The 20,413-nt window shown below is 49.9% G+C and overlaps 2 protein-coding genes across 6 annotated transcripts; one reads left to right on the top strand and one right to left on the bottom strand.

Moving 5' to 3' along the window:
* Positions 1–1,517: 1,517 nt before the first annotated feature.
* LOC111939388 (uncharacterized) lies at positions 1,518–11,250 on the bottom strand. Of its 4 annotated transcripts, none has more exons than XM_023941581.2 (5): positions 11,019–11,235; positions 4,228–4,273; positions 3,636–3,678; positions 2,385–2,723; positions 1,518–1,839 (listed from the first exon to the last, which is right to left on the bottom strand). In XM_023941581.2, the coding sequence occupies exons 3-5, from the start codon at positions 3,636–3,638 to the stop codon at positions 1,549–1,551; spliced, it is 633 nt and encodes a 210-aa protein (XP_023797349.2). In that variant the 5' UTR covers positions 3,639–3,678; positions 4,228–4,273; positions 11,019–11,235; the 3' UTR covers positions 1,518–1,548. The 4 variants fall into 4 exon arrangements, with proteins under 4 accessions (XP_023797349.2, XP_023797348.2, XP_023797347.2 ...); XM_023941580.2 differs by lacking the exon at positions 11,019–11,235 and adding an exon at positions 5,334–5,481; XM_023941579.2 differs by lacking the exon at positions 4,228–4,273 and having other exon boundaries at positions 11,019–11,250.
* A 37-nt stretch (positions 11,251–11,287) lies between these two features.
* Positions 11,288–17,411, top strand: LOC111939407 (ubiquitin carboxyl-terminal hydrolase 42-like). 2 transcript variants are annotated; one of them, XM_023941616.2, is made up of 12 exons: positions 11,288–11,475; positions 11,545–11,782; positions 13,214–13,413; positions 13,828–13,938; positions 14,011–14,110; positions 14,252–14,319; positions 14,475–14,545; positions 15,045–15,127; positions 15,370–15,481; positions 15,696–15,836; positions 16,029–16,129; positions 16,877–17,411. In XM_023941616.2, exons 3-12 carry the CDS (start codon positions 13,227–13,229, stop codon positions 17,271–17,273), a joined length of 1,371 nt encoding a protein of 456 aa, XP_023797384.1. In that variant the 5' UTR covers positions 11,288–11,475; positions 11,545–11,782; positions 13,214–13,226; the 3' UTR covers positions 17,274–17,411. The 2 variants fall into 2 exon arrangements, with proteins under 2 accessions (XP_023797384.1, XP_023797385.1); XM_023941617.2 differs by having other exon boundaries at positions 11,288–11,416.
* Positions 17,412–20,413: the final 3,002 nt, after the last annotated feature.

The following is a 20,413-nucleotide window of genomic DNA, read 5'->3' on the forward strand; positions in this document are numbered from 1 at the left end:
TCTGACCGAGCCCCGGGAATGGTCCAGCCGAGCCCCGGGAATGTCTGACCGAGCCCCGGGAATGTCTGACCGAGCCCCGGGAATGGTCCAGCCGAGCCCCGGGAATGTCTGACCGAGCCCCGGGAATGTCTGACCGAGCCCCGGGAATGTCTGACCGAGCCCCGGGATGGTCTGACCGAGCCCCGGGATGGTCTGACCGAGCCCCGGGATGGTCTGACCGAGCCCCGGGATGGTCTGACCGAGCCCCGGGAATGGTCCAGCCGAGCCCCGGGATGGTCTGACCGAGCCCCGGGATGGTCTGACCGAGCCCCGGGAATGGTCCAGCCGAGCCCCGGGATGGTCTGACCGAGCCCCGGGAATGGTCCAGCCGAGCCCCGGGAATGTCTGACCGAGCCCCGGGAATGTCTGACCGAGCCCCGGGAATGTCTGACCGAGCCCCGGGAATGTCTGACCGAGCCCCGGGAATGTCTGACCGAGCCCGGGGAATGGTCCAGCCGAGCCCCGGGAATGTCTGACCGAGCCCCGGGAATGTCTGACCGAGCCCCGGGATGGTCTGACCGAGCCCCGGGATGGTCTGACCGAGCCCCGGGATGGTCCAGCCGAGCCCCGGGATGGTCTGACCGAGCCCCGGGAATGTCTGACCGAGCCCCGGGATGGTCCAGCCGAGCCCCGGGAATGTCTTCCCTGTCTATCCCGGAGATTCTCGGTTTTTCTGCTGTCTCTCTTTGCCTCTTATCACTTTTGATCCAGGTCTTCTTCTGGACCCTGCAGCTTGCATCTTTCTTTATCCTTTACCCTTATCTCTCACTTTGAATTCTCTCTCCTCTGCTCTGTCACCCGTAGCACAAAAAAGAAATCCCAGCGTTTCTCCTGGGCTTTCATGGGGGAAAAAAACCTTCAAAATCAAGGGGGGAATTGGGAAATGAGGAGGAAAATCTTGGAAAGGGAGGAGAAAAGTTAAGAGGCAAAGCGGAGAAATGTGGAAATGAAGGGGGAAAAAACTTGAAGGAGAAAAAAGAAATGAAATAAAAGGAACCTTGGAAATAAAAAGTGGAAAATCTTGGAAATAAAGTGGAGGATTTGGAAATAAAAAGGGGAAAGCTAAGGAAGTGGAACACTAGAAAATAAAGGGTAAAACTAGGAAAGAAGGTGTAAAATTTGGAAATAAAGGGGGAAATGGGAATTAGAGGGGAAAAAAAGTAGAAAATGAAGAACAAAACTGTGAAGGAGGAGAAAACTGGTCAATAAACTTTATAGGAAAAATAAAGTAGAAAGCCTTGGGAACAAAGTGGAAAAAGTTGGAAACAAAGAGTGCTGCCAAGGAAAACCAGCTCCTCACCTGAAGGAGCTGCTGGATGGCACAAGGACCCCCCAACTTCCCGGCAGAAATGGGGATGGAAATGCTGGAGAAGGTTTTTCTCTGCACAGGGAACAGGGTGATGATGTCTTGCAAACATGAAACAAGACCAGGGATGTGTTTAAACTCAAGCCTTAACACAAAACAGTCTCACTTTGGATTCTTAGGACACTTTCCATCAAGAATTTTTATTAAAAATAAACAAAATAATCCATTTTCCCACATTTTGGGTCCCTGAAGTTTTCACCGTGCCGCAGCTCAATTCCCACGGCGTGGGGCGTGGGGATGCTGCTGTGCACGAGTGCTGCTGCTCCAGGGTGTGATGGGGTGGCAGAATGGGGGTGGCAGTGGGGTTTGTGGGCTGGTGGCCTTGGCCCCTGGCCACTCCCCAGGACACAGGAGGCTGGGCTGGGGAGCAGGGTGAGTGTGGTAGGGCCTGGCTGCTTCACCTGCAGGATGATCCTCTGCGGCACCTGGAGAGGCTGAAAAACAAGGCAGGAAATGAGAACACGCCCTAAATCTGGTGCTTTTTAACCCACAAACTGCCTGAGGTTGGGGTGGATGTGTGAGGAGGAAGGGACTCCCTGGCCCTGCCACCGGAGGGTACGAGGAAGGACAAAAAGGGTCAGATTTGAGGATCTTCAAGGGTTTTCCCAAATTAAGGACTCCAGGGTTTGAAAAAGGTGCTGCAGACGTGCCCCTCTCAGGGTCTGAACCCCAGAAATGGGGCTGTGTGCCCTGAACCCACAAATGAGGTGTCTACAGAGGGAGGTGAAGATTGAGCCAAATAAAAGCTCAAGTATTGGGATCTTTTCCCTTATTCCTCTTCCCCTTTCCCAGATGAAAGAACTAAAGAAACAGGACTAAAGTAATAGAACCAAAAACGAAAAGAATTAGCAAAATTGAAATCCATAGGAATTTAAAGAAAGAGAAACTGGACTAAACTAAAAAATATAGAGCTAAAACCCTTCACAGAAGTACAGCAGCGTGTTTGGAGAGGATGGAAGCAATGAGGGGCTGCACTTGCCTGCGGCAGGAACACGACCTGGTGCGATGGCAGGGCGGTGGCCACCACCTGCTGTCCCCCCAGGTGTCCCATGGCCGGCTGGAGGCCGGGGAAGGGCCCGAGGTGCTGCACCAAGGGCTGGAGGAGCGGCTGCTGGGCCCCAGCTCCGGGGAAGATCCGTGGGACGCTGTGGGAAGCCACGGGGAGCTGGTCCCGCTTGGCCTCGGCCTCCAGCAGCTGCTCGGTGATGCCCGCTGCCCACAGGCACTGCTGCAGGAGGTCCCCGCCGCCCCACCGGCAGCCCCCGGCCTCGGGCACCGCCAGCACCGGCTGCACCACCCTCACTGAGGGCTCCCACACCTGGGAAAGGGATGGAAAACACAGCCGGGGAGATGAGGATGGTGGCAATGAAAGGCTCTCCAAGGAGGGATGAAGAAAAGGCCTTGGCCAGGGCCTTCAAACAAAGGCACTGGTGTGATGCCTTTTGGGTTTACCTAAACACAGAGGCCAGACAAAATTAAGGGAATAAAAAGCAGTTCTATTTATTGAAGGGCCTCCAGGTGCATTTAGGGCAGACAAAGCCCCCCAGGGGCTGCACCCAAAATGGACCATGGCTCACAGGTTTCACACTTTTATCAGTTTGTTCCATTTGCACATTGGGGTTCATCTCCCAATTCCAGCTGCAGGGAATGAAGGAATTTCCCCCAGGTTTGCTGCCCCCAACTCCCTTTTGTTTCCATCTCTCAGGCCTGAGGCAGTGAGGTGTCCTTGATTGCCAGGCCTGGAGAGGAATTGTTGTGTGTGCCCAAAGTGGGGAAGCAGCAGCTCCCAGTGTGTGTGGAGTTTGGAGTCACACACTGAGGAATGGCAGGAGTACAGATGTATGACAAATAGAAAAGCCAAAATCCCGAGGCATCAGCTGCATCCTCTGTGCTGAGAAAGCAGCATGGTCAATCTGAAATTCCCAATATTTATTTGGTGCAGAATTTTAAAAAATTGGGAATAAAAAGAGGGTGCAGCAGTGAGGGGCAGCCCCAGAAAGCTCCAAACTCTCCCCAGCTGTTGGACATCAGCTCTGCCTGTTCCCAGTTTTGGCTCAAAACACCCCAGAATCCCTCCTGGCTGTACTGCATGAGCAGCAGCAGGAACTCAGACCTAAAAAGATCCTGACCTTTGGGGAGGTTTGATATAGAAATCCAGTTTTTCTTTAAAGAAATTGTTTGTGTTGTGGAAGTTGTGTAGGTTTGGGGAGGGAGCTGAGTTGTTGCTCACCATGCTGGATCCAGGCACAAAATTGTTCAAGGCCTGTGGATTGCTGCAAAAAACAGAAAAAGGTTTAAGGAGACAGTGCCAACACCTAATTGACAAATTAATGTTAATAAATGCTACAACTGATGATGGACACACACTTATGGTCCAAGAATTATGTTTTTTTACCAATTTAAAACATCAAGTGGGCTCTCAGAGACCAGTTTTTGCCTTCTATATCACTCACACCTTTTATTCTCCTTTCCCCCATAATGCTACAAATCAACAATTATCAACAGTTTCATGAGCAGAACAAGAAACAAACCATTCAGCAAAATACTGTCTGGGCAGCAAGCAGAGCCCTAAAAGCCACAGCTCTGGGTGAAATGACTGAAAGGTGGGGTTTATTCCTATTCCATCATTTATTCTCTGTATTACTGGGGTGTTTCCAGGCTTTTGGAGGATGTTTTCCGCCCATCTCAGGACTTTTCAGCCCTTTTGGAGACACCTCAGGTGGGTTTTGGTTCTGGAAGACCCAAGCCCAGCACCAGAGAAGCCCTGATGGAGATTGAGAGTGGTGGAATCCCCTCTCCCACCCCAAATTTGTGGGACTTACTAAAGGACATCTGGCACGCCCCAGCTGCTGCTGGCACCTCTGTCAACTGCCAAGAACAGAGAGAGAATGGAATGTCAGGAGAGCTGGGGCTGGTGGTGGTGATGATGATGATGGTGACCAGACCAGCAGACACCTCAAGAGGAGGATCCAGTACTCTGAGGGGCATCAGCCCACAACCAGGAACCTGGAGAAGTTCCTGGGTGGTTCCTTGTCTGCCCAGCAGGAGGATTTCACTCCGAGTTCTCCCAGCAGGAGCTCACATTTCACTCTGAAGCCCAAACCAGCAGGTTTTTGGCTCATTTTCATCTTGCCAAGGGACACTGGTGCCTTGCTGGCTGTGCCTGGTGTGAGATGGTTCTGGAGATCCTGAACACTGGGAGCACCTGGAGCCAGATGCTGCCAAAGCTGGGCAAGAACTCACCTTTAACATCACTGATTTATGCACTTTTATCCCTAAAATTCCGCTGTGGCAAAATGGATTTGGAAGGATTTGAGGATTTTCTGACAATAACCTGGAACCCTCCTCCTAAACCCCTTTTGATGAGGGGGTTTCCCTTATGGGAAAGTGTGTTTTTGGGGTTTTCCTTCTTTTCCTCAGACCTGAGCTGGATTTGGGGGTGCAGCACTATGAAACTACAAATAAAAATCAAGGAAAACAAGAAAGCAAACATTGATTACAACAATAAAGATAAAAATATCTTTAGCTATCACCCCCAAACCCATTATTTATGAGGATTTCCCCCCTTGCCATTCCCTGGTGGGGGGATATGTGCATTAAGATGTTTTGCAGCTACAGATCCCTGTGATAGGACTTGACTGAACTGAAGGCAGTGACCACATCCACGAGGGATGGCAGCCCCTGACCTTGGGAGTGCTCCATGGAGGCTCAGGAATCACACTGGGCAGCACAAGAGCGAAATACTCTTAAATTAGACCCAAAATATTCCATCTTATTTTCACTGATTCCAAACAAGCACAGCTCTCACTAATTAAGGCGCAGGAGTGAACACCAAGGCCTGAAAATAACCATTAGAGAAGCCCCTGCAGAGCTCAGAGTTCTCCCTGTAAACATAAATATCTGATATTCCTTCAATAAAAGCGCTTACTTTGATGTGGGGGGTTCAGGGAAAAAATGATGTGGCACGGGCGGCACCTGGCCATGGCTGAGGACAAAATTCCCTCGCTGGCACGTGGTCATTTCCAAGAGCCACCTGCTTGTGTCATAGGGCAGCACCAGCAGGTCCCAGGGCCAGCTTCTGTTGGTGGCAACCAGGACTGAGGTCAACGTTCTCTTGTGGCCACCGCGTTCTGTTGCCATGGGAGAGGAGCAGAGTGATGCTCTGTGCCCCAGCTGAGAGCTGGAGCAAATCAAACGGCTCCAAAGTCAATCAGAAGTTGAAGAATAAAAGATTTGATGTGTTTTCCCCTGTTGCCAAAGCAGAACAAAACCAAAAGGCGACAATAACACCCCAGGGAGTGATGAAATGCTGCCTCAAATGGCCCCTTCTCACCCCTTTCTGACCCAAAGAATATTTTGGATCGGTTTCAGTCAAAAACAGCAATTCCCTGGAGCCACACTGAGTGTCCCTCATCTTGCAGCTTCCTTTGTACCCTCCCTCCATCTCCAGCATTCAGAATTTGGTAGCTTTTAGTTAATTTTTACCCCTAAAAACACACTTCACAGGGTGACAAGAGTTTGAAGATTAAATTATTGGGAGAGTTAAAATCTTTCTGAGGTAGGAAGTGGAGGAAAAATGGTTTTAACTTCATGATGTGAGATAAAGTGATGAAGAAATGGGCATTTTAATGATTGGGCCTCATAAGAGCTGGATGAAATTGCTTTTTTTACAAAAATGTGGATTGTCCTGGGCCTCTGCAGAGGACTTAATGTTTCTGAAACACTTTAATCCTCACGTTATTCTATGAGGAGTGTCACAAAGCTGAAAACCTGTGAGCTGAGAGACAACTGGGGGAATGAATTAACTTGAAAAAATGAAATAAAAGTCAAATGAAGCCCTTCCAACTGTCTTCCATGGCCAAACTGCATTCATAAGATGATTGCCACCCTGAAGCCCTGTCCAAGGGGGATTATTTTGGAGTATTTGGTTGTGAGATGAGGAAACAATGGGATTCAGCATAGGGATCATATGAGAATGATGCCAAAATCCTGGATTTATTGCCACAACTGGCCTTCCATGGCACTTCACACCTTGTTAAAGTAAAACCTGGTCATTGGAGCACTTGGGAAACACACTGGGATCCACAGGGAAACATTCTCAGAGAAACCATCTCAATGCAGCTTGCTAATTACCACCAGCTTGCTAATTAAATCCATATCCATACATACAAAGCATTACAGCGCTCTTTAATTAATTAATTCTAATAAATATTCATAAGTTTTGAGCCTGCTGGGGTGTTTTGAACAAATCCTGCCCTGATTCTTGTCCCCAGATTTATTTGTAGTCTTTGATGGCATTGATTTGGAGGATTTGGGGCCATCTCAACACACATGAGATGACCTCAGGTAGTTTTGGGATAATCTGCAGCTCTGAAGACAGGAATGGAAAGGCAGAATAAAAAAAAAGTATGAGGAAAGGGAATGGGTGGAGCAAAAGGGAAATTGGGGTGAAAAAGGGAGCAAGAAGGGAAGGAGGGAAAAGGCAGTGGGGGAAAATGGAGTGGGAAGAAAAGCAAAGGGGATCAGTGTTGATGTTTTTATTAATGATGTTTTTACTTGTTGCTTTTGTTCTATTTTGCTGTTTTGGGAATGATGTTGAAGAACTGTGGAGACATTTGTGGAGTTTTACTTTTTTCATGCAAAGGTTGTTGACAAATTACAAAAAAGAAAAAGGGAAAAAAAAACGGAGAAAAACTCTTTTTCCACCTTGTTTCACTCTAGCACAACTGGGTTCTGCTGAGCATCTGCTCTGGAGCAAAGGAGATCTCCCCAGCTCCAGGGGATGGGAGATCTCACCTTTCCCAGCCCCCTGAGCATCTCCAGGGACAGAGATCTCCCTCCACAGCCTGCCTGGGGCTGCTTCAGCTCAGTGCTTTCCCTCAAGTGCTTTCCCTTGACTTTCCTCCCCAGCTCCCTGGGGCAGGGAGTGGGTCCCTCCCTGGGATGGTGGGGGTGGGAATGGGGATTTTTTATGGAAGCCTATGGCTGTAAACTTTGGAGTGAAATAAAGGCAGAACCTTTAATTTAGAGCTCTGCCAGCCCCACTTCAGCTTTGCTCTCCTCTCTGTAGGTGCCTCAGGGGCCAGAAGTGGGGTGGGGACGTGGGGAGGAGAAGAAAGGCTGGGGAAGAAAAATGAACAATTAAAACCCCTTTTGCTCATCAGCCCATCCCAATCCCACTGCCAGCTGCTCCTGGAGAGGTCATTCCCCCCTTGTCCTCGCCCAGCATGGACAGCCTGGCAGCTGGCACTGCAGGCCTTCCACCCTCTGCTTCCACAGCTCACACTCAGCACCAGCTGCTGGGACTGCTGAGATCAATAAACCCAGCACAAATTCTCTGCTGTTGATTTCACTGACTCTTTTTGAAGCTTTTCTTTTTAGTCAAACACACCACAAATTTTGCAGAATTGTGGCCACACTGAGGTGATGCCCCAGGGAGGCATTTCCTTGTGAACCAAGTGTCAGACTCCTCCAGAACTGCTCCCTCTCTGCCCCACAGAAGATATTTATGGTGTTGTCACAGAAATGGACATGGAAGAGCGGCCACTGGCACTGAGAGGGACAGGGGAGCATGGTCTGGCTTGGGATCAGAGGCTGAGCTCACAAACAGACTCTGCTCTGTGCTAGCACCAGAGCTCAAGCAGGGCTCATCCCTGATCCATGGAGATGGCTCTTGCCTTTTCTTGCCTGAAATTGATGGCTCCTAGAGAACCAAAATCTCTCCATTCACCATTATTTCATCATGAGTAGGTCCCTATGGTGAGGGTGAGAGTGCTCATCCTTCCTGGTGTGGATGCTGCCTTTTCCTAACCTGGAAATGCAGCTCCAGATCACTTCAGGAAGGAGGTAATATAAAAATGGATCTTTATTTGAAGGCCTTCAGGGGCAGGTATGGAAAGATGTCCACAAAAGCCCACCCCCACTGGGGTGAGCACACATTGATAGGTTTTAGGAAATTTGCATAATTGATAAAAAGCACCAATTAGGAAGACAAGTGGTGATGCCATTCCCCCAGGTCCTGCTCTTTCTTTGGAGTCTCCCCCTGGCACTGGCTGTGCTTTGCCCATGAAATGGATCTCCAAGAGCTGTTCCCAACCTCGGGAGCCTGGAAGAGCCAAGCCAGCACAGGGACCTGGCACCCCTGGGGCTTGGAGCTCTGCAATTTGTTTTGTCTTTGTGCCCAGTGAAAGGCCAGGAACATTACTGGGGAAACCAGCCACTGATCCAATAGGTTACAGAGCTCCAAATATTTGTGAAGAGTACAGAGAACATCTAAATGAAAACAAGGCAGAACCTAAAACGTGGGTGTCCCATGTTACACTGGGAAGCATGGCAGCCCCATCAGTCCAGCTCTGTGACTCCACTTCAACAGCTTTTTGGGCAGGCTGATGCATTTCTACCTCCCAGCTGCAGTTTTAATGTTCTGCAGCACAGCTGTGGCATGGTTTAGTATTCATCAATTTAGTATTTCTGCCAAAGCCACGTGCTGCTTCCCCTCCTCCTCCTCTACCTCCAGCTGGAGGCACAAAAGGCAAAGATCATGGGTTGATAAAGAACAATTTACTGGAAACAGCAATGAGAAAAGAAAACTAACAGCAACAATATTAATAGTAAAAACTATGAGAATGATTTGCATGGAAAGCCTGTTACAATAATCAACACCAACTACCCCAACCTTTTTCTGGACCAGAAGGAACCCCCTGTCCCTGGAAGAGATTCCCTTCACCCCTGCCCCAGCAATGATGGAGGTGATATAGAATAAGCTCTGGGTCGTGGCCATGCACGCTCCCAGATACAACAAAAACGATCCCAGAACAGGCTGTGAGGGTCAGCCCAGCAGCATGAGGCAATCCAAGACTTCTGGAACAGGAAAGATTCCATCTCATGATGCCCAGAATCACCCCAGGAGATACAGAGCACCCACAGCTGCCAGGATCCACCAGTGCAGCATGAAGGCACCGAGACTCAGCACTGCAGCCTTTTCTTGTGTCCACCAGGGCTGGGGACAGCAAGGACACACCTGCCAATGCCCCTCAGGCCAGGGGGGTTGGAGAGTTGAGAGCTGGCAGACACAAAGTGCAGCCTGGTCTTCCTTTGCTTTCTAGAGCCAACAGCCACCTGGAGCACGGTGGTGGCTACAGCTGACATCTGCCAAGGTGGGACAACACCTGCATCCTCCTCAGCTGGAGGAAAATCCCCCAGAGAAGGGGGCAGTGCCCCTGGCCCAGGCCCAGGGCACTTCTTGCCCTCCTCAGGAAGCAGGAAAACACCTCAAAAGGCCCCACTCTTCTTTCAAACTGAGTATGTCCAGGGATTGCTCCCACACAAAAGGTGCCAGGACAGAAGGCTGTTGCTGGCCTGTGACACTACAGTGACAACCTTCACCTTTGTTCCTTGGGGCTGGAGAGGAAGCAGAAATTTCACTTTTTTCCAGGGTCCAAAGGGTCATTTGTAGTATCTCACCTTTTTTAAGGTCCACAGTGTAATTTCTGTGGTCTTTGTTGGGTACAAACCCTCATTCCAAAGCTGCAAGCGCTGCTCGTAAGGTCTCAAGGCTCATCAGAACTGCCCAGAGTTTAATTTTGAAATCCCCAAGTCTTATTTGGAAGGTCCAAAATTTCATTTGTAGAGTCCAAAGTCTCAGGTTTGGGCCCAAACTCCTTTTTTAGCTCCCAAAGCCCATCTATGAGGGACCAAACCCTCCTCGTTATGATTCAGTCTGCAATTTGGCTCAACACCTTCTTTTAAGTCTCTATTTTTGTTACCAAAACATCTTTTGAGGGCCCAAAACTTAACTTCAGGGTTCAAACCCTCCTTTTCCCTTCCAAAGGTCCATTTTTAGAGCTCAATGCTTGGTTTAAGACCCAAGTCCTCCTTTGGAGATGGCCCAAAGCCATCTTTTACTGCTTGAAACTTCCATTCCAGTGCCCAAAGCCCTCCCAGCCAGGACCAAGGATTAATTTCTTGGGGCAGAGAGGAACCAGAACTGAGCACAGTGGGTAGAAGGCGTTTCCTGAGAGCAGCCAGACTGACCCTGGTGGTTTTGGTTGGACACAGAAAAATGTCTTTTAGTTCTTCTCTGCCTCTGTGCACAAGACTTTGAAAAAGAACATTGGTTATAAAAACGAGTGTGCACAAACATGGATGGTTTGGATTCAAACAGGGAGGCTTTGGATCTTAAAAATGGAATTGCTGGTCCTAAAAAAGGCTATGGGTACTAAAAGACAGACTTGGACCTTACAAATGAGTCTTTTGGCCTTCAAAATGAGACTTTATACTCTAGAAATCAGTTTTTGCACATTCTAAAGGAGCTTCAGACATGAGGAACATGAGGCTTTGAGCTCTCAGTGAGGAGCTTGCACCCTAAAAGGAAGGTTTGAAGCCTAAGATGTTCTCCTGAGAGATGGATTCCAAAGCATCCTAGTGCTAAAAAGCCATCCATGAGCACTTTTGGGAGCTCCAGGGTGAAAGAGCTGTCTGGTAGGCAGCTCAAGTCTGCTCTGTGCCATCACTGAAGTGTCTCCTTGCTAGAGCCAGTTCAGGGTCAGCCTGAAGCTCACAGAGAAAATTCCTTGAAAATGACCCAAAGAGCCCAATGGGCACAGTCCAATACCTGGGAAGAACAGGAACCATCAGCACCCCAAGTGTGCCAGCCAGAGCTGGCTCAATCCCAGGCCTGAGCAGGCTTTGGCTGCTCTGCCTGCTGCAGGTCCTGGAAGCTGCAGGAGCTCTGCTGGCCCATGAACAGCCCTTCAGCATCAGCACCTGGGTGGCCCAGTGACTTCCAGCTGCGAGAGGTGCCAGGACGTGGTGGCCACAGGGCCAACAGTGTGTCCTGCCCTGTGTCACAGAAGTGGCAGAGATGTGGAACCGGTGGCTGGTGATTGTGAGCTCACCTGTCCAATGCTTGGTGTCCTCAGGAGTGGCCCAGCAAAAGTTCTCTTGGACTGAGCTGGCCCTTGGGATAACTTGGCTCTTTTCCCTGCTACTTGCATGCCTGCCTTTTCCCAAGTATTCTTTGTCTTTGGGAGCAGCCACAAGCAGCAACAAAACACTTCTGACAGCTGAAGGTGCTTTTTGGGGCATTTGGGGTTTTTGAAATAATTTTATTGAGCTACAAATATTTCCTTTCCCAACAGGTGATCTTTCTGGAGGAGGTCCTGATATCCTTTGTCATCCAAAGCTTTCCACTCTGTACCTGAGAGGAACAATGGCCACAACAGGGAATGACTTCTTTGAGTAACATTTTCACCAGCTGGTTCGGATTTTGTGAATGCCCACGGACCACGGACATGGCCACTGCTGCATCCCTAAGTGTCGATGTGCTGACAGCCTGGAGTGAATTCTGGGGCATTCCCTGAGAGCAGCCAGACCCAGGTGTTGCTTGTTTTCATCACCTTACAATCAGGAAAAGTGAAGATCTGAAAATCTGAGGCTCTAGAGGGAAAGGAAGGCAGCCTGAGGCCCAGGAATCAGTGTGGATTTGTTGGACTTGAGGCAGATTAGCAGGGGAACAGTTTTCCAGAAGTATTTTCCTCTCAGTAGATATCAACAGGCTTCCCCTGATGTTTCTGGTTTGGGGGTTAGAGCTGTTGTCCTTGGTGTCATAGAGTGAACTCAGCATTTAAATATTCACATACAGAACCACAGAGTCAATTAGGTTGGAAAAGACCTCTAAGCTCATCGAGTCCAACCTTTGACCAAACACCACCATGTCAAACCAGACCATGGCACTAAAGCACCATGTCCAGTCTTCTCTTGAATACCTCAGGGATGGTGACTCCATCACCTCACTGGGCAGCCCATGCTGATATCTAATCACTCTTTCTGTGGAGAAATTCCTCCTGCTGTCTAAGCTGAACCTCCCCTGGCAGAGCTCCAGACTCTATATCCTCTTGTCCTATTGGTTGTTGCCTGGGAAAAGAGGCCAACCCCACCTGGCTGCAGCCTCCTTTCAGGTAGTCATAGAAAGGGTTAAAGTCACCCCTGAGCCTCCTTTTCTTCAGGATGAAATATCCCAGTTCCCTTAGCTGCTCCTCATAGGATTTTCCTTCTAGACCCTTCCCCAGCTTCATTGCCCTTCTCAGGGCATGCTCCAGCACATCAGTGACTTTTGGACATTGGACAATTTTTTGGACTGGACACAGCACTGGAGGCACGGCCTCACCAAAGCACAGAGGGGCAATCACTTCCTTAGTCCTGCTGGCCACACCATTCCTGATACAAGCCAGGATGCTCTTGGCCTTCTTGGCCACCTGGGCACACTGACAGCTCACATTCAGCCACTGCTGACCAGCACCCCCAGGTCCTTCTTGCCTGGGCCACTCTCCAGCCACTCTGCCCAGCCTGGAGCACTGGGTGGGGTTATTGTGACTGAAGGGTAGGACCTGGCACTTGGTCTTGTTGAACCTCGTACTGTTGGTCTCATTCCACTGATCCAGCCTGTCCAGAGCCCTCTGCAGAGCCTTCCAACCCTCCAGATTTGGTGTGGTCTGTGAATTTGCTGAGGGTACACTTGATTAACTCTTCCAAATCATCAGTAAAGATATTAGACAGGAGCTGGGCCCAGTGCTGATCCCTGGGGGTCACTCCTAGTGACCAGATGCCAACTGAATGCAGCCCCATTCACCACCACTCTCTGGGCCCTGCCTGGCCATTACCCAGGGGAAAATGCACCTATCCCCCATTGTTCCCCACTGTCCCCCTCTGTCCCCCTCTGTCCCCCACTTTCCCCTGCTGCCCCTGACCCCAGCTCACTGTTTCCCCCACCCATTATCTCATCTCTTTTCAAATGTTGTTTGCCTGCAGTCAAGGCGAGGGAATGACTCCATCACAAAAGACCCTTTTTACCTCAGAGAAGATTTGCATGGACTGGCAGCAGAAACGGAGACCTGGAGCAGGACTTTACAACCTTGGTAGCACTTGCTACCTCAACGTCATCCTGCAATGCCTGACATACACAGCCCCCCTGGCTAATTACCTGCTGTCTCGTCAGCACAGCCGGGTCTGTGAGTACTTTCAGAAATATCTCCTTTTAAATCTCTTGGGCACATCCCAAAGATTTCTGCAGCTGGATTTAGGAGAACAGCAGCCCTTCTTTGTTAGCCTCAGGAGCTTATGCTCCTCAAACACTCAAATTAAAAGCCACTTGTCCTATCAAGGTGCATTCATCTTCAGAAAAGCACCTTTTCCTAGCCCTGGGTCTCTGTCCATTTGAGTTGAACCCTCTTGGCTTATGGCACAGAAAACTTGTGCCAGTTTGGTCTCTCCATGAAGAACATTTTCAATGCATTAAAATGTCCCAGGGTTGTCAGGACATTCGGGAGAAGAGGAGTAGAGAGGCTTTACAACTTCAAGACCTCCATTAGGTTTTCCACCTGGGGGTTGTTTTGCTAAGCTGAGGAGCTTCCCTCCCTCCTCAGGTTGTCAGCAAGGTTTCTGCATGATGTGTGTCATGGAAGCCCACATTCGGAAGGCCCTGTATTCCTCAGCCACTGCCATCCGCCCCAGGGCTATCATCAGGGACCTCAAATGTAAGCAATTTCAGGTGCTTTGACAGGTTTTCTTTCCTTCTTTGAGGGGAGAACTACTAACTCTTTTCTTAGTCATAGGAGAATTTAAGCCTGACATCCCGGGAGATGCCTACGAGTTCTTACGCTGTGCTGTCAGTGCCATGCAGACAGCTTGTCTGGGTGAATGCAGCGAGTAAGCACAAGAGAATTCCCTTTTCAATGTTCCTGAATCTGCTGGGCTCCTTGAAGTGCTCCCACCAAGGAAAACCCACACCCAGGGCTTTCAGTGCTGAACTCTTGGAGGATGTAACTCTGCCTTGCCATTTATTTCCAGATCAGACATCCCTTCTGATGAAACTACCATCATCCATCAAATATTTGGGGGCTTGCTGAGATCCAGAGGTATGCTTCCAGAACTGCTGCCCTTCTTGGCATTTTCTGTGCCCTTATGTGCCTGTGACATGCAGCTGGTCTTGTGATGACTGGCCAAGGAGGACCCAGGAGCATAAACTGACACCATCAATTAACTTCCCTCAGCATTCTGATTTTCCTTCCAGTCACATGCCTGAGCTGCAACACAGTTTTTGATTTCTACAAAATCTTCCTGGATATCCTTCTGAAAATCAAGGTAAGAGGTTTGGAATTGTGCTTCAAGAGGTCCCAAGGCCCCTGTTGCTTTCCAGAACCAAAACATTTGTCTTGAAAACTTTTGCAAGCACAAGGGATCTCGTGTGTGAAGTGAGTGTGAAGTGGAGGGGACAGTGTCCTTCTGCAAAGGCTGTGCCACTGCTGGCAGCACTTCAGTGCTGGGTTTAAGCAGCATTGTCCCCTGTGTATTTTCCTCCCTCAACACCCATCCAGACCCCAGGGTTGGATCAGTTTTCACTCCTGATGCCCCTGCACACCATCAGTAGCTGAACTGAGCAGTGGCACTGAGAGGCAGCTCTAGATGGCCCCAGGAACCCCTGGGACACGGGGAAATGTTCAGTATCACACCCTCCTTCTGTCTCCTTGCAAACACTCCCTGTGGGGTCCTGGTGGGTCTCCTCAGCCTGGGTCTTCCTGTCAGCTCCCAGGAAATGTTTGGGATTCCCCACAGCTCAGCATCTCCTTTCCCACTTCTCCAGGGAGCCTCATCCCTCAACACAGCTCTGGAGGATTTTGTGGCACCCAAGGAGATGAATGGGAGAAAGTGCTTCAGATGTAGCAAGTAAGATGATTTCTTACCATATATTATCACCAGATGCTGCATGAGGAGCTGTGTGAAATCAAGCAGAATCAGTTTCTCAGGTTTAATGCACAATAATGGGATGAAGACTTTTTAATTTTGGCCTCACATGCTGGAATAGCCTTAAATTTGGTGCCAGGGTGTGAGAAAGGCAAGGTTGTCTGGCACTCTCGAGGTAAGGTGGGCTTCATTTCAGCACTTGGCACTCTGTGCTTGGCTTCAAGGTGTAAGAAGAAGGTTGCTGCCTCCAAGAAGGTCACAGTCCATCACGAACCCAGGATCCTCACAGTGTGTCTGGGAAGGGCTGATGATCAGACCAGCAGGAAGCTCAGCCAGGTGTGTATGAAACCAGAGTGCAGCTCCCTCTTTGGAGCAGCAGATTCCCCAAGGCTCTGTCACAAGCTGCTCATGTTTTTCATGTTCCCTCCTGGGGAGAGGAGACTTCCCATGGGAAGACCAGCTGAGAACATTTCCTCCCACCCAGATATGTTGAAGGCTATTTCATGTGCTGGCTCAGGAACATTTCTGAGCCATCTTGGTTTCTCCACAGGTTGTGGAGTATCCTGAGTATTTGGATCTCCGGCCATACATGTCTGACCCAGCTGGAGAGCCCGTCCTCTACTCCTTGTATGCTGTTGTGGTGCACTCTGGTCACACCTGCCTTGGTGGACACTTTTTCTGCTACACAAAGGTGAAGAGCCACTTCCCTCCTGACAGGGAAAAGCGTGTGCTGGGGACTCAGACTATCCTGGCAGTGCTACTGGCAGCCAAGAGAGGTCCAGCTTTGGGGCTGGATTGGACTTGTTTTGGTGTCTCTTGGTCTGGCAGTTTCCTGTGCAGAAACACTGCCCTTCCCCTCAGAGGTGGATGCCTTCCTTTGCAGGCGAGCAATGAGCAGTGGTACAAGATGAATGATGTGTCTGTGGATAGCTGTGGCATCCAGGCAGTTCTGGGGCAGCAAGCCTATTTGCTGTTCTATGCCAGGTAATACCAGGGTGACGTGTTCTGAGTTTGTTCCCTTTTTCTGGCTTTGCTGTTTGTCTTCTCCTCCTGAGTGTTTCTGCCATAGGAGGCAATTCTTCCCTGCATCCTTCAGTGTTTTCAGTTCTGAACTATCCCACACCAGTTCTTCTCATCCCTTGCTGGGCTTTAGCTGGTGTCCTGTGTAAACTGCTCCTTGTCTGCTCTTTGAAGCTGGCTAATGCAGAGGACTTAAAGGGGCCTGCAGGAAAGATGGAGAGGGGCTCTTTATCAGGGAGTGTGGTGACAGGACAAGGGGTAACAATTTCAAAGTGAAAGAGGGAAGATTTAGTTTAGATACAAGGAAGGAATTTTTCCCTGTGAGGGTGGGCAGGCCCTGGCACAGGGTGCCCAGGGAAGCTGTGGCTGCCCCTGGATCCCTGGAAGTGCCCAAGGCCAGATTGGGCAGGGCTTGGGGCAGCCTGGGATCATGGAAGGTGTTCCTGCCCATGGCAGGGGGCTTGGAATGAGATGAGCTTTAATGTCCCTTCCAACCCAACCCATTCTGTGATTCTGTGAAGTGGAGGCTGTAGGGGCTGTAAAGACAAAGGCTTCCTGTGACAGGGACAGGCCTGGTAAGAAGACCCCAGGTGTCTGAATTTCCCATTGGTGACCTTGTTCTCTGTCATAGAAACCACTCCAAAAAATGACTGAATCCCAGATAAATCCGCAAGAAATGCCCTAAACAGAGATCCCTCTTTTTTTCTCCAGGTGCTCCAATTCACACATGAAAGACACGGCGCCTTGTCCATCGTCCCATTCCTTCCTCAGTCAGGGGCAGGCCAGCAGCCAGGCAGGTTCTGCAGGGCCACAGGCTCGGCCTGGCAGGATGAGGGTGACAAACAGCCAGAGGAGGAGTTCCAGGGAGAGGGACAGGAGCAGATCCCCGCTGTGGGACAATGAACGCCGCAGCTGGATCATGAACACCACCGACTACAACAACTCAGCACAGAAGAGGAAGAGAACGCGTCCTGCAGGTCATGACAACGCTCACAGGGATGACACAACTCCAGGGGCCTCCAGGAGGAGCTTCCAGCGTGCTCCAGCACACAGGGCTGCTTGGGAACCCTTGCCAAGAGAGAAACAGCAGAGCAGACCCTCACGGTAGGGCTGCCATCTCTGCAGACGGTTTGTGAAGCTCAGGGACTTCCACCAGTCAAAAAGGAAAAGGAGGAAACACTCATTTGGAACCTACAAGCAGAAGAGCCAAAGCCATAATTAAAACCATTTCCTAGCCTTTCATGAATATTTTACGGGGTGTTTCCTTCTCTTTATGTTCTGGGGCAGTTGGTGGAAACAGGCAGTGAGGGATGTTGGTGTGATGGGATTTTGAAAACTGTGAGCTTGCATGTGCCCACCTGGCAATTTTGGGTTTGTTAACATAAAGTTCAATTCACTCCAAGGAACGTGGGCTGCATGAGCCAGAGTGACCAGGACTGAAACAGACTGGATGGCTGAGCCCCAGGGTTGCTGCTCAGCAGCACCCAGTCTTGTGTGGTGCCAGGAACAAGCAGTGTCTCCCAGGAACCAGCACTGGCACCTACCCTGTTTAACATTTTCCATAACTAATGGTCTGGAAGCTGGGGCAGAGGGCACCAGCAGGTTGGCAGATAACTTGGTGGTGGTGCTTAGGCCAGGTGCTGAGTGCACATTGACATTTGTGCTCTCTCACTGAATGCAGCTCCATCATTTTAATGTGGAAACAAAAGAGGAGAAAACATTTCACATTGAGGGTTTCACATTGACTTTGAAGGATAGCAACAGCATCATGCACACCAAGGCTATGAGCTTCCCTTTCTAACTCAATGTCCTATCACATTCTGCCAATCTTGCAGACCTGCTGAAACCAAACTAACTATATCAAATGTCAATTTTGGTCACAAAAGGTTCCAGCTCAGCAAGCTGTTGCTGTCTCCACATTTAACCTGCATGCTGGGCAAAGCAACACACCTTCTGGAGTTTGGCACTTCCCTGCTCAGGTGTGATGGCTGCAGGTGCCATCACATTCTTCCACTCTTGCAGAGCCCAAAATTTAATATGTCCAACAACTGCTCCCACACCAGAGAGCCTAAAACAAAAAGTAAGTGCTGGCCTTCACTTTCCCCTTGCAGCTTTTTGACATGCAGCACACACAGCTCTGTGTGCTCGGCTCAATGGACCCTCAGGCACTTTCTGTCTCACAGGGTCCAGTTCCAAAACCAAGAAGTTCAGCAGCTGAAAACATTCAGCACAGAAAAAGTTCTGGAAGAAAGAGGCAGTGCTGGAATTCACTTTTCTTTTGCAGCCTATAAATTGCTCGGTCAATGATGAGAAGATTTGTCTTTCTTCCCAGGAAAGAGCAGCACCACAGCCAGGATCCACAAGGGAACCTCGACTTTGCACTCACTGTTCCCTCCCTGACAGGGCCAGGATAGAAAAGCTCTTGGCGTTCACCCGACACAGAAAACAACCACACAATGGCGCTGTGCACTTGCAGGAGAAGCCAATGGTCCTTGCCTATCTCTGAACTTCAAAGGGCAGGTCCGAGTTGAAAACATCGCTGCTCTCAGATAAACTCTGTCAGGACAAAAAGATTTCACTGGCCTTCCCCTTCCAAGTAAAAAATCTTATTTGCACCACACCCAAAGGGCAACATGAAATCCTTTCTGCTAATAACTATTAGCACTGTCGTGGAGTTCAGCTAAATCCAAAAGCATCCAGCAAAAGCAGAGCTCACAAAAGTGCCAGCTGAGAGAACTCTGCCTGGCTATACCCTGAACTGCACCACCCTGGTATCTGCACTTTCCCTCTCAGCTCTAGGCACCATCATAATCCTTCTGCCTCAGAGTCAGGAGCCAAACTGAACAGCACCAGGGACTGCTCACATGCTAAAGGTACCAGGACAAAACTCTCAGCAGCTTGGCTTTTGCATTCCCCCTGTAGCAGTTCAGCAGCTCTAACAGACAGAGCTGTACACTAGAAAAAGCAATTAAATTCACCAAGACCATCCAACGTGTGGATCCAAGACTGGTTTCTTTGCCAAAGAGAGGAACTATGACCCCATCTCAAAAGAAATGGGATGCCCTCCTCCAAACCAGCAATCATCTGGGGAATGATCCCATATAAAGGTGCCAGGTGTTACTGGCTGTCACCTGTCCTGGGCACTGTGCCACCTGCACACCGAGACTGAGCTGCTTACCTTGCTGAAAATAAATGTTCTGCCAGAAATTTCAGATCAACACCTCTGAAAGGTGGGAGTGATTTGCCAAACTGAACCTTTCAGGCCACCCCCTGCAAAATATGGATACCAACCCCATAACTGCACAAGCTGAGGGAAAGCTCCTGCACCAAATATGCCAGGACAGAAAGTTGCTGCTGCCCTCGACCTCCTCTAGGCAGCTCCTAATCTGCACTTCAGACCCTGGGGCTGTGTTTTCCTCCCCATGGCAGAGCATTGCCACCCTCCTGCAGGAACTCACCACCTCCAGTACTGAATGTACTGAATACCCAGAGCTGCATCCAAGAATTGCTACAGGACATGTAGGACAAAATGTCCCCTTGGACTTGAGCTCCTCATGGTGTCTTACAATGTGTTCCACCAACACTGGGACCACAACCTTGTCTTCCCAAGCAAAGGCACTCTGAGCCACTTGGGCTTGCCTTGCCCAGCTCTGTCGAGGCCACCGCTGCTTTATCTTTCCTTGCCCACACCTCCCCTGCCTTGTGTTGCCTTCCATGGGGGCAAGGCAAGGCAATCGAAGTGTAGACAGCTCCAGGCAAGTCAAGGGAAGGCAAGAGCTGTGAGGGGAAAGCAGAGCAAGGCAGGACAAGAGAATGCCCAGGAATTGTAGGCAAGGCTGAGGCAGAGGAAGGTCAGTCCAGTGATGGGCCAGGGAACAGGGCAGGGAAAATAAAGTGGGAAAGTCAAGGTGGGGGATGAGTAGGCACAGCAAAGCAAGGCAGTGGAGTGGTGGGAAGAGCAAGGGAGGGACACAGATGTGTCTGTAAGGCAATGCAAGCCAGGCCAGGTCAAAGCAGGGGCAGCCGAGGCAAGGCAAGGGTTAAGGTTTGGTGTTGCGTTCCAGGGCTGCAGGATCATGTCCAGGGAGCTACCAGTGACCAAGATGGGACCCAATGAGATGGGATTCTGCTCAGGAAACCATTTATTCAACGCAGGAACCAACTCAGATCCAGAGACAGAGAGCCTGAACAGAGGCAGGGTGATGGGTTTTGTGGGACAGAACCAGGGTGGAGTTTAGGGTTGGGGAT

The sequence above is a fragment of the Cyanistes caeruleus genome, chromosome 23 (assembly GCF_971803275.1).
Source record: "Cyanistes caeruleus chromosome 23, bCyaCae1.hap1.1, whole genome shotgun sequence".
NCBI classification, from domain to species: domain Eukaryota; kingdom Metazoa; phylum Chordata; class Aves; order Passeriformes; family Paridae; genus Cyanistes; species Cyanistes caeruleus.

What these genes read in the sequence shown, in the direction of transcription:
- LOC111939388 (XM_023941578.2), bottom strand. Translation starts at nt 5,545, where the DNA reads ATGGCAACAGAACGCGGTGGCCACAAGAGAACGTTGACCTCAGTCCTG. An exon ending in CCTGAACCCCCCACATCAAA is followed by an intron (nt 3,679 to 5,333) that starts GTAAGCGCTTTT and finishes TGTTTTTTGCAG; the next exon opens with CAATCCACAGGCCTTGAACA. An exon ending in TTGTGCCTGGATCCAGCATG is followed by an intron (nt 2,724 to 3,635) that starts GTGAGCAACAAC and finishes TCCCTTTCCCAG; the next exon opens with GTGTGGGAGCCCTCAGTGAG.
- LOC111939407 (XM_023941616.2), top strand. Translation starts at nt 13,227, where the DNA reads ATGACTCCATCACAAAAGACCCTTTTTACCTCAGAGAAGATTTGCATG. An exon ending in TCGTCAGCACAGCCGGGTCT is followed by an intron (nt 13,414 to 13,827) that starts GTGAGTACTTTC and finishes CTCCCTCCTCAG; the next exon opens with GTTGTCAGCAAGGTTTCTGC. An exon ending in ATATCCTTCTGAAAATCAAG is followed by an intron (nt 14,546 to 15,044) that starts GTAAGAGGTTTG and finishes CCACTTCTCCAG; the next exon opens with GGAGCCTCATCCCTCAACAC.